We start from the raw sequence: 12,653 nt of genomic DNA, 5'->3' as shown, positions 1-12,653 counted from the left end.
ACAGAGGAGATGAAGAGCTACAACATTCCACAATCACACACCCAAACACACAAGCTAATGCACACAAACACAGACACGCACTTTCAAGTACTTCACTAGATTCATCGTTATGTGCACAGATGCCCCATATTCCAGTGTGAACTTAAAATGGCGTGGGCCACATTTGGTGTATAGCGTTTTGGACCATACCAAAATTACAAAAATGGATACAGGAGTGGAATCATTTCCCACAAATAAGTGTTTTTATCTATTTGCACATAGCAAGCGAATTTTTAATGAATATTTATAGTTAAAGCATTGTCATTTTAAAAGTGTATGTCTATAAAAATAACAATTGCCATTTAGATGCTAGATGTTTAAACCCACGTTAGGACGTCAATACCTTAATGTCAAATGCGGTCATAGCTGGATGGTCCAGAGGACCTGAAGGCAGAAGTGATGCTCACGTGGAACATGCTTTAGCTATAAATATACACTCGAAAAATGAAATTTCACCGCGCAGAGACAAAACTGCCAGCTACCTTAAACATTAAACTGTTCTTGGATGCCCTGGAGCCTGCATGTCAGGTTTGGGTGAGCAGGTTGATTGGCATCAGAGACAGAATTAATTGTATGTCTGATGGAAGATAACATTGGCTTCAGAATAATCCGCTCTCTTCCTACCTGAGTTAAAGGGAAAGATCCATTAAAGGAGAACTGTGGCTGTCACGCCTTTAGCATAAGTAAATACATTACCTCAAACTTCCCATAGGTTATATACTATACACCGTTACTCTCAAGGAGAACACGTAACGGAACGTTATAACACATAAAAATCTAATTTTACTGTCCTTTAGAAATGTGCTCAACAGAGAAACAAACGATAAGTGATACCAACATTATCCTGTACCTACAACACAAATAAAGAGCAACATTCCTTGCAGCGGCTTCATTCTTCCACATTAATAATTAGTGATGCTGGCACTTCATTCGTATATTTGCATGCAGGACTATGTTAATTCTCCATGGTCCCAGTGGTTCCCAACATCAATAAATGGAAATTTGAAATAGACACTGGTTGAGCACAAACACAAATAAGCAACCGCAGAGCAACCTCCCGGAGAGACTTGTTGCATTAAACATCCAATAAGAGTCTGCTCTATATAAACAGCTTAATTACGTTCGTCTGCAGTGACCTTGAACAAAAGACGCGGGGCTCGGGCTCTGATGTGACATTTGTGGGGTTAGCCTGGGTCAGTGAGAACTTACTGGATTAATTAACTGTTCTTATTCAGCCTGTCACATATACCTGATGTGTAATGCTGAGACCACTAGACTTGATTTCATGATTCTATTTAGGACTCTAATTAGAGTGTCAGAGAACGAGCCACTCAGCGATGAATGGATTGCCACCAACACTCATGGGTTAAACGATACTTGTTTTCCAGGACTTCCACACATTCTGAGAAAGATCTGGACACAGACTGAGAGCATGAAGCATGCATGGAACTGTATCGTTTAAACGCTCTCGCGGCCACACAGGGGGGCTCTTTTGTATGTTGTTATAACGGCATGTAACATGCAGAATTATTTCTGGAATGTGAGGCACACAAAGCTATTCTATGAAGCACACGTCGCGGTGATTGCAATGATTGAGGTGTAGTATTATAGTGATGGAACGCCACTGCTGAAGGGGCTGAACACCAGAATTATGATGAGATGACATCTCTTCTAGATTGTAAGCTCCCTTGAGCAGGGACCTCCTCGCCTTTGTTTCATACAAAAACATACACACACATGACTGTTCCTTTAAACAGGCAGGCTGGATATAATTATCCTGCAAGCACATAATGAAACCTCCAAGTGATAGAAGGGGCAGAGAGGAGTTTACAATGATGTCATCTTTCTGGCACTGAAAGGGCGAAAAATGTTACACTTACGGTAGGACTAATCCAGTCGTGACTTTACGTGGAAGGTTAATATATATAGTCATTTCTGAAAATCTCTTCTCAATGGGGACAGTTTGGGCAGGTTACACCACAGATTGGTGACAATAATCAAAATAGTATCTGCCCACCCAAATCCACGTTCCCCACTCCATCCAGTGTCCTTTTCTCAGTTACAATGTGCACATGTGTATATATATAAGCTGACAAAATCCATTAAAGTGAAGCAATTGATGGTGGCTGTAAAGGATACCTAGATAGAGAGAACTTTTTTTAAAGGTTATGCATCAGCTTCAGGATAGGGTAATACAATCTGAAGTAAAACTGGAGTGAGCATCTAAACCAAGTATGTAAAGGAACCGGGGGATGCCTTCAAAAAAAGATGTTTGGAACACATCGGAGATCAGAGGACCCATTTAGAAGGGTCTTGAATCTTATTCAAAATGTATCATCTAAACGGAAACAACCCTTTGGACCGGTGACCGCTATCGCAATATCAATTAACCGCAATGATCATCACTGCTGCAGACTGCAGAGCACTAAGGGCAACAACATGCATACAACAACAGCCAAACATCTCTCATAAAAAGCAAAGCCAATGATAAAACTAATCACTGTATAAATCAACAGAATATTTCCTTAGTAATGCGCCCACAGGTAATACAGCCACACGCAGCCTCTTCTTCCGCAGGGTGTCCCCAACGCGTAAAGGAAGAGCTGCAGCAAATTCTTTAGATGACTGCCAGCTCGCCTCTTTACACAGACCCGCACTTGACATCATTAAAGTTTAACTGGATAACACAAAAAGAGCCTTCACAATAATCCTCTTCCCATGACAATGAGGGATCCATTACAAAAGACTGCCTTGCCCCTCTTCTGCTCGGCTCTGTGTGGTTTTGCTGAGTTTGGATTTCTTAGTGTCTCATCAGTCAAATGCACAAACACTCCCAGAAATCCCCCAAAACATCCAAACAATAGCCTGTATTTATTAACTTTTAGCTTTCCATAGATTTGAACAAAACATTGCACACCCATCTGGCCTGTTTGTATGGGGAGTGGGTGCGGATTCCTTTTAGTAAATAAGTGTAAATATAACTTGGCCTGAGCGACATTAAACCTATGATTGAAGGGGACAACGCATTGTGCTGAAATAACCAAAACCTATACATATACATATGTATACATACACCATTCCTCCGACTGATCAGAGCAATGGCGGAGATTTATGGATGGACACAATGGAGGGATTCAATGCAGCTCTAGCTGAGGTCAGTTTATTCACGGTGATGTAGAGGGTCTCCTAACACATGGGGTGGGCTGGTGTCCCCGGCTGGACATAAAAACCCTTAAAAATAATATTCTTTGGAGAACTTCTGCTCAGGGAGATGGTGACATGAGGGTTCCTTGCTCAACAAAATAATCTGTAGTCTCAGGGCACTAAGCTACCTGCGCTGTGTTCTGATTACACCGGTAGATGAGGACGCGGCATTCTGGGAACAAGCAAACCATACTCTAATTACAGTTTAATCTTCTGAGCAATTAAAATGAGCTAAGACAATAAATGCTTCAAACAGTGCCAGCCCGGGGCCTGGTGATGACTTCTCAATCCTCTTACAGAATTTCCATAAGAATCCGAGGAGTCTGTTAGAAGATCTTGTTATCTGTTGTACTATTTCCTGGGTAGATCTCGTTACAGTTGAGGGCCTAATCCTACTTAATAGCTTCTGAAAACAACAAAACAAACAATCAGCCCTTCAGGGGAGGAGGGGCATTTCTTTAACTCGATCCCACCGATGGTGATAAAGACTGCACACACCTGTGGAATGCGCCACTCTCGGTAACAAACACTGTCCTCTCTATCTGTGACTCAAAGTGACTTTCTGGCTGAATAGTCGCCGACAAAACCCAAACACAACGAAGTCACTTCACGGAAGCATCTCTGAAGTATCAATGTATAAAGCTGCCTTTATTTAGGGAAGACTCTTAACAGACGCTGTTTAGTGCTCTATAGGAGACAAAAAAAAATCTTACAAAAGGAGAGGGCTTGCGTGTCCAAGTAAGTCAAGTTTAGGCCATGCCACAGACTCGCGACACTTTCAAAGGTTCCTTGTGATTTTGGATGCTGTGGTGTATCACGTCAGGCTCCGGTAATAAATACCTGACTGTAATCTCATCTCTTTTACATGGACAGGGGCGTAGCGGAAACAAATTATTGCCTTTGCGCCCAACGTTAAATTGCATTTTAATACGGTCCTATTTTGAGAGAATGATACTGACATGGAGATGGCATTTTGTGTGACATCATTCCTTCACCACAGTATGAAGCGCCCAGTGATGTCACAGCGTCAGCTTGTCTGCACGTATCTGCCTAACTTCCTTCCCCTGCCAGGCAAGACTATCGCAATCGTCTTCCCCTTCCACGCGCGCGTCATTGCTATACTGTGACAAAACTCCCTTGTTTGACTCAGCTATGCCAACGTGAGACACAAAGGAGAGGAAGTTCTAAGTGAGGAGGTGGGGTGATTCTGCTGGGGTGTCGTGGCACGGAAAGTTTATGATACTACAGCGTAAACGGATTGTTAAGATCAAGAAAGGAAGGGAAACGTAACAGAAATACTCAGAATATAATCTTCGCAAAGGCAGCCCAGGAAGAGAAAGTGGTCATCAAGCAGAAGGACGGCAGCTCTGCCGTTGACATCAAAAACAGCAAAAAAAAAACAAAAACGATGTTCCTAACTAATGTTATCTATATATTAAGGTATATGTTAAAACTTAATTATGTTTTGGCACCTCCCAGCATAAACCGAAGGTAAAAATGTATTTGTAGACACCGTACGTTGTGTCTGAATGGATATGTGTAGAAATCTTTTCTAATCACCAGATTAGATGCCATGGGCTTTATCTTTACAATGCAAAATATTAAATATTTTTAGATTTTTTTTTAAATTTATTTTAGGGCTTGAATCTTTCTGTTCTTGTATAGAAATCCCACAATTTATGCCTTTTTATTTATAACTGCATATTTTTTGTGTACCCAACAAATAATTAAACATTTTCTTAAAAAACAGTGATATAATTGGGGTTCAAAGTCATTGCCTGGAAATTTCAAATCACAATTTAGTATTTTTTTTTATTTTTGTTGCTCAGTCTAAAAATGACCCAATTACTGTTACCGACTAGAGATTATTGTTTTTTAAATACCTGTTTTTTTTTCCAAAAATGTCCTTTTTTTATATTATTTTTTTAATTGGGGGCCCAAGTTGAATTGTGTTTTTCTTCATCTCCGTGGGCTGCCATGTTTAAAAGGAAATATTTTTAAACTAAATTTTGGAAATCCCAGCTTAATCATTGTCATAATGTTAATGAACACAACATTACATTAGCTTTGATCCCGAAAAACAAGTGTTATTGAGAAGCTGTTAAGTGCTACACAGCTAATAAAGTTATCAAACATTTGCTGGCGTACAAAGCAGCATAAACCACATACAAAAGGATTATGGCTGCGAGGGGAAAGGAGCCTTTGGAGAAGTTTAAAGAAACTTTTTACGAGGGTTCCAGGCTGGTATCAACAGATCAAGGGGAGACAAAAAAACCAAGAAGTCAGCAAGCCCATTTACCCCTCTCCCACCACGGCCATCATAAAAATAAAGCACTAAAAATGTTGACAGGGGGGCTAGAAAAAAAAATAGAAAAAAAATCACACACTGTTTTTCACCCCAAATTTCCAAAAAAAAGGAGGAAATTCTTTTTCCATGGGCTGAACTTCAAAGAAAAACATTTATAACAGCCATAAAATGTTTACGGCCCAGTCGGACCATTAAGTGCCATTTGTCCCTAATACAAGAATCCCAGCCGCTTGTGAAGAGGCCAGTATAAGAAGGCTTTTGTCAGCACATCATATGGGAGGCAGGTTTAAGGGCAGTTGGAGAACCACAAATTCTTCAACATTCTTAGAAAGTTCACTTCCATTCCACACAGATTAACTAACGTGCTGCTCGCTGAGGAAGAACAGCGAGAAAAGTTTACGGCGTGGGTCATGAAGAGCTGCATGAAACGAGCCATCAAATTATTACGGGGCAAGGAGCCCTGCGTGAAAGTCATGTGGGAAACCCACTGCTTTGAGAACAACCAAAGCCACTGCTGAATAGGATTAGGGGTCATCAATACAGAAGATAGACGTTAGGAGCCATATCTACCTGGGGTTAGGCCAACCATGTCTAGAATAAGCTTTCATCTTGGATGAACTAGCACTAGGCATTACACAACTACACACATTTGGGGTAAAGTAAGGTTCCTTTGAATAGTTTGCAGAAGTTGTGTGTGATTATTGTGTGTCCGACAGAACCAACGCGTAAGATCTTAGTAAATGTAGACTTCAAGTCCTATCGTGTGGAGAAGCCTTTTGTGGAAAGTATTCTGCACTGACAGCAATGCAAGAGACGAGGGTAGGGGTGGCTGGTATACACCAGGAAGTGGTTACATACTCTGGGAAAGTCAGAACGGGGCATACGCTGAGATTTGAACATCTCCAGAAACAAATTGTGGTTCACAGTCAAGCGACACAGCAGACCGGCCACATACCTAATGCAAAACCGTGATATTTCCTGTAATCAGGCAGCTGAACTTGTAATAAAACGGTCACACAATTTAAGACAACACTGTTTAGCGGTTACTGGAGTGCTGGCTGAGAATGATGGGAGTTCCAATCAAGGACTTCAAATCCCAATGCCTGCGTTATGTGATTGGTGAAATGCTACTGCACTGGAGGGTTATTCTGATTGTAATTTGGGGGGTCTTGCTTCCCGTAGTTGACTAATAAACGCGGGCCCTTATAAAATCTCCTACCGGATAGCATCAATGGCACACCAAGCTCGGTGGCAGTGCCACCAGGACCACAATCTAGAGATAGTAACGTTTCATGCCCTTCCCATCACTCACAGCACGGAGCTCATTGTGTTTTTGCCCTTTTTCTGATTTCCATCCTGTTTGTCTGTCTAGCGGCACTTGGCCAAATTTCCATATTCAAAAAAAAAAAGTCACCCGCCCAGTAAGTGTGAAAGAAAATCTACATTCCTAGTGGCACCACTCCCTTCTGCACACACCGAAAACCCTCACAATCTCACACAGTCAAAACAACACACACACAATCATACCTAGAGCAACAATCACACCCACAGAACTGACAGCGTGCCATCGCCGCACACACAAGTACAATCACAGAGCCGCACTCAGCGCTCCGCACTCACTTCGTATCCCACGCTCTGTCCCCGGGGAAAGCCCACGGCACTGCCTTCGCTTATAAGGAACATTTTAACCCTTTGGAGAAACATACACACAATGGGGTACATTCACTAAACAGGGGGTTGTGGTTTTAACGCTCTCACTGCACTGTTCATTATGAAGGGCCAGCACTAGAAAGTCTGCCCCACAAGCAGGGCTGAGCTAGCCCTGTATGATGCATAATCCAATGTGTAAAGAGATCTGGCTATACATTATACAGGGCTAGCTCAGCCCTTCTTGCTGGGCAGGCGAGCTGAAACACAACACTCTTATCAACGCTCCGTTTAGTGAATAAGCCCCTATGTGTTCTATGACACCACTGGATTAGAATGTATGGCAGGGCTGATGCCGTTCCCAACTTCTTTTGGACTACAACTCTCATCACTCCGAGTAAGATGAGAATGGCTCACACATGCTGTAGACATTGGCCGAGTAATGTGACATTTAAATGGCTGTGGCAGTTAATGGAGTGACTTCACACCCCTCCTGGGATTGGAGACAAATCCCATTACTAGATAAAACAGCGAATATCTTAACATGTGACGTCATCAGTGTCAACAGCAAAACACATTATTGCACATACGGTACCGATATACAGAAATAATAAGCGAGAATGCGGAGTGTCACACAGCCACACACAGCACCCGCAGGCAGGGCGAGTACACTGCCAGGGATCTGAGTGCCAGATGTGTGCTCTGCGCTGTGCAGACATAAAGCCTCCCAACTTCGGAAATGATGGCCAAGCGGCAGAAGCCCGATCTGTGCTGTAGAGCCATTAACACATGAATAAGCGGGTCACGGCCCGGGGGCCGCACCATCTCCCCCACACCCCACGCACTCAGCACGGTCACCTACATTGTAAGCTGTGGCTCTGCATCCATCCGAAGGGGTCCAGCCCCCCGAAGCAGCCGGCTTTCCGCAGCATGCAGGCGCCCTGCGAACTCATGTCATACAGCGGCCGGGGCATCAGAGGGAAGGCTTCCATACAGTCGTACATGGCGGCGGCTCGGGCTGGCACGGCGGGCACGGGTGGTAGCGGTAGTAGTAAGAGTCCCTCTCTCTCCTCTAGCACAGCCTGCTCTGTGGCATACCTTCTGCGAACAGCCGAGCTGCCTCGGGGCTGTGGGAGTGACTTGTGGCTCGGATGGGACGGGCCACTGTACACAACAGCCTTTCAAGCAGCGCCGAGCTCACTGCCTGCACTCTCCACCTATTCCTAAATCCCCTTAACAATACAAAGCTCCGTGCCTATACCTATCCCTCCCCCCCATCACCTACCCCCCCACATACTTAACCCTTCACTGCATGGGGCAGGAAAGGTCTTCACTGCCAGCATTATTCAGATGCAGAAGAGTTAACCCTCAGAGTGCCACAGCTCCGATAAGTGTCCTAAAGTCACTGCTCATCCCTGTGGCTCACATATATATAAATCATTTGTTTTGAAGTGAATCATACACTTTTTGCATATATGTTTTGGTTTTTATATAATAAAACTACATACAAATATTTCGGATTTTTGTGTCCCATTTCTTGCTCCCCCGAATCTCACAGACGCTGATTCAGACACTATGGTTTTCATTTCTACGGCCCAGAAAGGGTTAAATAAAGCACAAGCACTTTTGTTAAGTCCACAATTATAAAGTCACCCAGCCAAACGTCTAAACCATAGTTAGTTTTGGAGAACGGAAGGATTTTCCAAGGAAAGGCAGTCCAACGATTACTGTTTGGTTTAATTCTCGTCATTATGCCGACGGCCTGTGTGCGAGCGAGTGACTCCGTGAAATAACACATCCACCTTGGCCTTCATGGTAGGAAATAACCACATTTGACCCCAAGTCTCAGAGTTTTTGCCCCAATCTCAGGGTTTCGGGATATTGGGGCATGTTTTCAGGGTCACACAGTCTGGAGCTGACTCCTTCCTACTCTACACTGCTAGAATCATATATATGACTCCTAGTTGGCGCTTTTGCTACCAGTATGTTATGGTTGATATACCTGCCTGAATGGAGGTGACTCAATAAAGTGTATCATTAAATTAGGACAAGTCAGGTTTTCCATGAGGACCAAGATTAGAGTCATTTAGGTATCACATTTGGCAAGAGACCATATAGAATCTTCCTTGTGAGTTATTAAAGGGTTAATATATTTTAAGAAAGTTCCCAGGTATGGCAGTAACATAAAAGGTATGTTAATAGTCCAAGATGGTCATGTTGAAGAGTCAACTTGATCCTTATAAAAGTGGCTTCATCAGCTGCTGACCTCCTGAGGTCCGAGTTTCATGTGGATGGGGCTCCCATTTCCCATTGAAATCAATACAGACCAAAACTGCAGGGGCAACACAAGTGAATTCACCCCCATGGGCATTTGCATGACTGTAGGTCTTTCATTATCTCACCATGACCAACAGATCAAGTCCTACTTTGTGAGTGTAAGCACATCACAAGACGGTGTGTGTGGGCTCAGGACTCGTTCTATAACCATGAGCAGGGCCCGAATGACCAAAGCTCCACCTGGAAACTAGCTTCCAGCGACCTTACCGGAAAGACCACCTTACCCACAACACCTTCGGATGGTCAACAAATACCCCGGCATACCTGTAAGAAGCTCGGGATCGCCTTGACAACAAATAAAATGCTGAGCTTTCCATGAGCAAAGAATGTCGCTGACTGTGCTTAATGTTAAGAAAAATGTATTTCGTTTGCTGCGTAAGGGAGAAAAATGGTGCCGTAAGCACTTGCCAAACCTAATAAAATATTGTTTTAGCAATTAATGAATATAAATTATTATTAATGATTATAAATAAAAAGGACAGTGTACCCCGGCTGTATCTGTTCCGCTTAGCTGGATTTCAGTGCTGAGGTTAACCACTCGATGCGACACCTCGGTGCGGAGATTAAATTCTTTTATGTGTAGCACAGCGCATACCACGGCCCCAGACTAACGGAGCTAATGGCAGCAAGTTATTTATGGTTTTCTATGTCATTATCACAGGAGGTCCTCGGCGGCAGATATTACAACTTAATCATCTTTAGTTATCTCAACAAATTCTTATGTGTCCTAATATTGCATCTTTTCATGTTTTTTTTCCACTAATGTAATAAAATCCGCTAGCGATATAAACCAACAAAAAGTAAGAATGAAGACTACTTCCCGTGTGTGTTTATGGGATCATGAGAATCATAATCATGAGAAAAGCTTTAAAAAAGGTAGAATGTTTATCGGTACAGAAAGCAGACATCCCACCACGCATTCTAACACTAGAGCTTGTGAGTTCTACAAAGCTGATCCATCCCTTAAAAAGTTTTTCACAAATGAAAATTTAGGATAGATGACCACATCAGAGACAGCGATCACATGCGCTGAATGATTCCGACAGGGCAATTTACTAAGAAGTGATAAGAAGTTTTCACACTGACGGGCATCATTATCTGATCCCCAAAGTCAATGCTAGACACGATATTCTGTTAGAACCCTAAGCTGCAGCTGGTGTGTGTTTTGGGGGGAAACATTGTTCTCTGCCCTTGGAGAATAACCTAGAACTGCCTGTCGAGACCTCTACTAATGACTCTGACTCCCTACCATCAGCTATGACCTCTAACTGTGACCCCAGTGACCAGTCTTCACACCAGCCCTGACCCAAGGATCTGGCAAGGATTTCATTTCAGACCAACTGACCAGCTCCTGGACGCCAAGTAAATTGTGCCTCGTATATGTACAAATTATTATTTCTATTTTCTGACTTTGATGCCATCGTCATATTCTGCAGTGGCGTACAATGAGAAAACAGGACAAAGCAAGTAGTGCATCACATAACAATAATAAATAATATAATATAATAATATATAATAGAAAGGAAATAAAAGTCCTGCTCAAACAGATCTGGGCGAGGATGTTGGTCACATGCAGTTTCTTGGTTTATTCTGGAAAGAGATTCTATAAATCATAAAAATTACAACTGTATTACCTGGAAGGTAGGTCGTTATCAAGCTATTGATAATCCTATAGCTCAAGATCAAGTTATATGTGGGGAAAACAATTAAAAAATGATACTACATTACAAATGCCCTTAGACATTATTGAACAGATTATAGATAGCATTGACTTCAAAATGGCAAGAAGAAGGGATAACATTTGTAAACCAATTTGTCTCTTCCAATAATATTGTGTAAGAAAATTGAAAATCTCCTAATACTTGCAGAGGAAGGAGGGGAACGAGGTTTATGAATGGCGTGTGGATGTAGTGATATTTTATTATCTTATAAGGTATTATACTGAAATGTACGCATATAAAACTATACATAATAATTTTGTTTGTGTGATTACAACTTGTAATAAAGCTTTTTTTAAAAAAAAATTAGATGCCAAAGCCTGTTAGAAAACAACTGATCTGATGTCATCAGCATTGTGACCTCACAGCAGTCTAGTAATAAATATGTGTGGAAAACGGAATTCTTGTGATTTGCATTCCGGTGCACTACTTGAGAGCTCCGTATTTGCTGTTTCAGGAGAAGTGTAGTTTTAGGGGAGCTAAAAACCATTTGAAAATGGAAAAACCTTTATTGCTTTTAAAAAGCAAGATTTCATTTACTGTTGAGCGAAATCATTTTGTTCTTGCTGAGGTTAAGAAAATGAAAAGCAGATTGAGAGAAGGAATTATAGACGAGTTTGAGAAAGAAATGGAAGTGGATATATCGAATAGCTACAGGAACACTCTGGACGGTTTGCAGAAGGAACTCAATGAGATGAGGGTTATTAAGAATGAAATGAAAATGATTTTGTGCTTCATACATCAATTAAAAATAAAAAAAACAACCTACAAAAAAGTCCTGCTCAAACTATTTTGTTCATAATATTATCAAACCATTCCGTCTTTTTTATCGTCTGTGGTATCCAGTGAGCCAACTTCATATAGATGAAGCCATGTTTGATGTACACGGCCTTGTCATCCAACTGGGAAATTTGGTGGCGTAAATCTCTCTTGCCTATCTGGAGAGCGGTAAAGTGTGGCAACCTCCCTCCGAGACTAATGACTGGGAAATGGAAGACTTCTTACAGCTATATATTAGTGTTGGGTGGTATCTGGTATACACTTTCCTATAAGAGACAATTTTAGTGACATGCAACTAAGGCAGCTGCCCAAAGGACGTGCAGAAAAGGTCTATGTCTACCTACACTCATGTTCTTAATGTAAAGGAAAGTGGTGGGATGATGTTTGGTTGAGGACTGCTCTTGTATTTAAGAGTTTGAGAGCCACAGGGTTAGTCAAAGCCCTGAATAACACTCCTCTCTCCCCTCTCTATCATTCAGGAGGCCAAGTGGCCACCCCTAATACGCTGTACCGGTAATCAGCCCTAATATCCTATACTACTGCAATGCACTAAGGCCTGTGCAGCTCTCCAGGCTTGTGGCATCCTCTCTGTCCAGACTGAAGTAGCAGTGATTTTCCTT

General features: G+C 42.2%; 1 protein-coding gene across 3 annotated transcripts in view; it reads right to left on the bottom strand.

Moving 5' to 3' along the window:
• The window catches only part of RARG (retinoic acid receptor gamma), an 80,085-nt gene that overhangs the window by 12,650 nt on the left and 54,782 nt on the right, over positions 1 to 12,653 (bottom strand). Inside the window, exon 1 of one of the 3 annotated variants that reach the window (XM_053456227.1) lies at positions 8,061 to 8,308. The exons of the other annotated variants lie outside the window; for them this stretch is intronic. Coding sequence (XP_053312202.1) covers positions 8,061 to 8,202 — 142 coding nt within the window. The 5' untranslated portion in view covers positions 8,203 to 8,308. Of the gene's footprint in view, positions 1 to 8,060; positions 8,309 to 12,653 lie in introns of those variants that run through there. 3 annotated transcript variants of the gene reach the window in all.

The sequence above is a fragment of the Spea bombifrons genome, chromosome 2 (assembly GCF_027358695.1).
Source record: "Spea bombifrons isolate aSpeBom1 chromosome 2, aSpeBom1.2.pri, whole genome shotgun sequence".
Taxonomy (NCBI): Eukaryota; Metazoa; Chordata; class Amphibia; order Anura; family Pelobatidae; genus Spea; species Spea bombifrons.
Note: the sequence above shows the minus strand (reverse complement) of the source record. Positions and strands in the feature narration are given on the sequence as shown.